At 43.9% G+C, this 4,569-nt stretch overlaps 1 protein-coding gene across 1 annotated transcript; it reads left to right on the top strand.

Moving 5' to 3' along the window:
* Positions 1-329: 329 nt before the first annotated feature.
* LOC308361873 (olfactomedin-4-like) lies at positions 330-3,121 on the top strand (the record flags this gene model as incomplete). The annotated part of the gene is made up of 5 exons (XM_080834347.1): positions 330-389; positions 731-853; positions 1,411-1,629; positions 1,984-2,137; positions 2,292-3,121. 5 exons carry the CDS (start codon positions 330-332, stop codon positions 3,119-3,121), a joined length of 1,386 nt encoding a protein of 461 aa, XP_080690473.1.
* Positions 3,122-4,569: the final 1,448 nt, after the last annotated feature.

The following is a 4,569-nucleotide window of genomic DNA, read 5'->3' as shown; positions in this document are numbered from 1 at the left end:
CCACAATATGCATAAAAAGGAACTTGGGAAAAGGGAAAGAGGAAAAGAACATGTCTACAGTGGCAGTTTCGTACGTGTCAGCACCTTGTGGTTCCAAAGTGACCCTCATCCGTGTATCTCTTTGCTGACCATACAATTCATATTTCACAACTCCTTAACTTCTTCATTTGAACCCGTTTGGAAACATGGGCATGTCATCCAATCAGAGCACAGCCCCTCCGGAGTGAATTTGAAACCTGTCATGAGACTCAAGGGCAGAGTGGTTCTTCTGGGTTCTGAGGAAGTCTAGTCCATTTCCCTCTCTTCATCCTTCTCTCATCGGGAACATCATGTCTTTACTGGCGTCTACGTGGAGGACAGTCGGGGTGTTCTTCATCCTCCTCATGCAGGTAGATTACACACACACACCTTTTTAAAGAAAAAACACTACAAAGCCCAATTTACAGATGACCCATGACATTCCCTCAGATACTGACAGGGCTTGAATCAGGTACAAGGAAGAAGTACATACAATAATTCTTGATTTTAAAAATGTTCTCTGACCTTTGATGTCTGAGATGCATAAAAAACATCAGTTTGTTGGGTGTTTTGCAGCCTTAATTCATACTCTATAGTGAAATTAAATGTTTGCTTCTTTGCTACTTATAGTGTGAAAAATGTGTCCACTTCAGCAGTTTTATATAGCAACCGAATGTCTGATTGAATATGTTTCCTTTTTCTGTTTGGCAAGAGTGTGAGTGCCACTGACTGCACTTGTGAGCTGACCAATGCTGAGAAACCCTTCCCTAAAGGGGAGCTGTTGAGTATTGAGGCCGCTGCTGTGGAATGCAATCAGAAAATTCAGTCAGCAAAGGTACACGTTCAATCTGGGAAGAAAGACATGTACAGCACAGAATATGCATCAAACAAATGAATGATTAGAAAAGAGTTTTGGCAATCGGTATTTGAATATTTCTTGGGTTATATAGTGTACATATTTCATATCATTTATTATATATTGCTGTATTCAAGACCATCAGAGTAGCACACATAGCGAGAGAGTAGAACTCATTTAAAAGTTTCGAAGAGCCTTTGATAAGTTCTCATTTACTTGATGTCTTAGCACCTTAAACAATTCTTTATTATACTTTATTAGCATCATCTTTTTCATCCATCTCTTGATGTGAATACTCATTTTTCAATGAGCTGTCTACTGTGTACATGTATGTACTGTAGATGTCTGGGATTGTCACGTCATGTGTAGGGGTCTAAAATCCATGTTCTATCTTTCTGTTGTGGAGTTTCAAGGCAGCTGCTCTGTTTTTTCTGTTTCTGGGAACTGATGTATTTGCCTGTTCTTTCTCCACCTCACTAAGCTGTAGATATCTGACCTGCCTGTCTCTGTCGTCTGTATTCCTTTGTGATGGGTAGAGGACGGAGGAGGCTGCCCTGCGGCTGGGTCTGCACCAGCGTCTGCTGCAGCTGCAGGGTGACGTGTCAGCGCTGGAGCGGGAGGATGACGGTGGGCTATATGGAGCCGTCTCACTGAGGATCATAGAGCTGGAGCTGGCAGAGATCCTGCAGCTCCTCGACAAGCTCAACAGAACACATATCACGCACCGAAGCCTCAGCACTGACGTCAACGCCACAGTGAGTTGCAGAGTGTTGTGAAGACAGAGAGAGTGGTGGCATGGTGTTAGAGGATGTTAAATGTCCCTTAGTCAAGACAGAGAGAGTGGTGGCATGGTGTTAGAGGATGTTTAATGTCCCTCTGTCACAGAGAGAGTGGTGGATGGTGTTAGAGGATGTTAAGTAATTTGATACCGCACCTACACTGTTTGTGAATACATGTAGGATTTTAACTGAAATCAAACTTCAGATATTTCCACCACTTCCCATGAACAACCATCTGAGCATCCATTCAAAGGGCACTTATGAAAAACCACTGGAATACTTTTTTTCTCTTGAGAAGCTAAAAAAAAAAAAAAAAAAATTCAATTCTAGATGCATGAGGTAAGAGCTGAGCTGAAGCAGCTGGAGAAGTATGATCACATGCAGATTGCACAGAAACTGGAGGAGAACAAACATCTGCAGAAGAATCTGGCCCAATGCCAGGAGGAGCTTCAGGCAACACCCCCACCTCCTTCACCTACCCCAGGTAAGACTGCATACACCCTACACCTGCCTCAGTTAAGACTGCACAGACCACACCCCCTGCACCTAACCTCAGGTTAGACTGCACAGACCACACCCCCTACACCTTACCTCAGGTAAGACCTTATTTTCAGGTTTTGTTTTTTTGTCACCCCCAGGAAACTGCCCTCAGGGTCACCTTGTAAAGGTGGAAGGGCCCAGAACGTACACGATCACCCAGTATGGTACCTCTTATCACTATGGAGCCTGGGGTCGAGACCCGCGGCCCGCACCCGGAAAGGAGAGCTGGTACTGGCTGACACCACTGACGAGCAGTAACGCATTCGCCAACTATGTTCGTCAGTACACCAGCCTGAGTGCTCTGATTGCAGGGGTGGCTCCAAAGGATTTCCCCATAGCCTCTGGCAACCCCACCACCAACACCATCCAAGGGCCCAACATGGTGATGTATGGGGATGCTCTGTACTACGGCTGCTACAACAACCCATCTGTCTGCCGCTTCAACCTGACGTCGCGAGCGGTCACTACAGCCTCCCTCCCCCAGAACTCTGGGATCAACAACAAGTTCCCCTTCTGCCACCTGGAGGCCTGCTACGTGTACACCGACTTAGACCTGCTCACAGACGAGTCTGCTGTGTGGGTGGTGTACACCTCAGCGGAGAACTACGGCAACCTGATGATCAGTGAAGTGGAGCCCGGTGACACCCCAAGGCTCCGACCCCCCATGAAGACCTCCCTTCACAAGCGCACTGCCACCAACACCTTCATGGTGTGCGGAGTTCTCTATGCTACTCGCTACGTGGACAAGGAGACAGAGGAGATCTTCTACTCCTTTGACACACAGAGTGGGCTGGAGCGCTACAACCTGAGTATCCGCTTCAAGAAGATGCAGACTAACATACAGTCCCTCAACTATAACCCTTTAGACCACAAGTTGTATGTTTTTAGCGATGCATACGCCATCACATATGACGTCATTTTTGAGTGAGGTTTTAAATTAGACACGGTGCTTAATCAGATTGGGTATCCTCACCGTCAAAAATACAGTTAGGCTAAGACCTGCATTATTTTATTAAATGAATTCAAATTGTGCTATGAGTGAGCTTGAATAGTACCAGGCTCAATGTAAACTTTCTGTTCCTGGATCAATTAACCTTTACCACAGTTGTCCTGAAAGATCACTTTAGAAGGACTTGGAAGTGAACCCTTTATATCTGCATATACTAATTTCATCACTGAGCTCATTATACTCAAGTAGATTTGGTGGGTTTAATGAGACTCTGCAGCCAATCCCCTGAATGATGAAAGAAGAGAGAATTTGTATTGTATTTCATAAAATCCATGGCAAATACTTGTCTGAACAAGAAAATAAACTATGAGGAATCTGATGCTTTGTTGTGTAACTGACTGACTGACACGACTTCTTTACATTTTGTTATGTTGCAGTCTTATGCTAAAATCATTTAAATTCAATTCACAAATCCCCATTGTGCCACTGTGCTCTTGGGAACCTTAAATACAGCAAAATCTTCGGTACCACTTAAACCTAGTCTAAAATCTAAAACTTTAGATTCTAAAGCATTATAAACACATTTACAAACAATGACGCAGCATTTCACATAAGGCATTCTTAGAACTTTTCCAAAGTAGTCACAATCTTCTTAAAAGAGATAGACCAACACAGAGTCTGACACATAAGACATCCACATCACAAACATATGAACATATATTAATTCCCGTCCCCACCCCGTGTACATGATGACAAGTGATTCTGGGTCGTAACTTTAATGCTATCGATGTAGTTTGTTGAGTGCGGTACTGGCAGAGGGGACAAAACGTTTCCATCTTAAATTGCTGCATCTGGGACCAGAAGGTAGCAGTGTGAAGAGAGGATTAAGGGGATTATCAGTGTTCAAATTACCCTGCACTTCCGAGGGGGGCGTACTGTAACTAACTTTTACACAGGCAACAGCTATGCAGAGCAATACAGCCAAGGCATAAACTGCCATGAACACTGTCACATCTTGGAGGAACCTCTGCCACACACAGGTAGCACGAATACACAGCAATAGGCCATAAACATCACTGTCAGCCACATCTACTGTATTTACAAAACATGGCACTCACCATAACCACAAACAGTAAGGAAACCCACCCAAATGCATAGAAAGATTGCCATCACTATAAGTGCTGAACCTAAAGGAAACTGTTACTACCTAATTGGTTGCCATCAACTGAGCAAGTTGTGGAGATAACTGGCTAAGCTCAGTGTAACTGAAGAGTAGAACTAAAGGTCATATTGGACACTGCATCTTTCATAACATTGTTGCCATGGTCATAATTCCCTTTGCTTTTGTTTTTTACTTCCTCTCTCTGTTATTAATAATTTAGCGTCTAAAGCTTGGTGATGCAGCAGACGATTCATGTAAACCACCA

The sequence above is a fragment of the Sprattus sprattus genome, assembly GCF_963457725.1.
Source record: "Sprattus sprattus genome assembly, chromosome: 3".
Taxonomy (NCBI): Eukaryota; Metazoa; Chordata; class Actinopteri; order Clupeiformes; family Clupeidae; genus Sprattus; species Sprattus sprattus.
The sequence above is the reverse complement of the archived record's forward strand: the minus strand, read 5'-3'. Positions and strand labels throughout refer to the sequence as shown.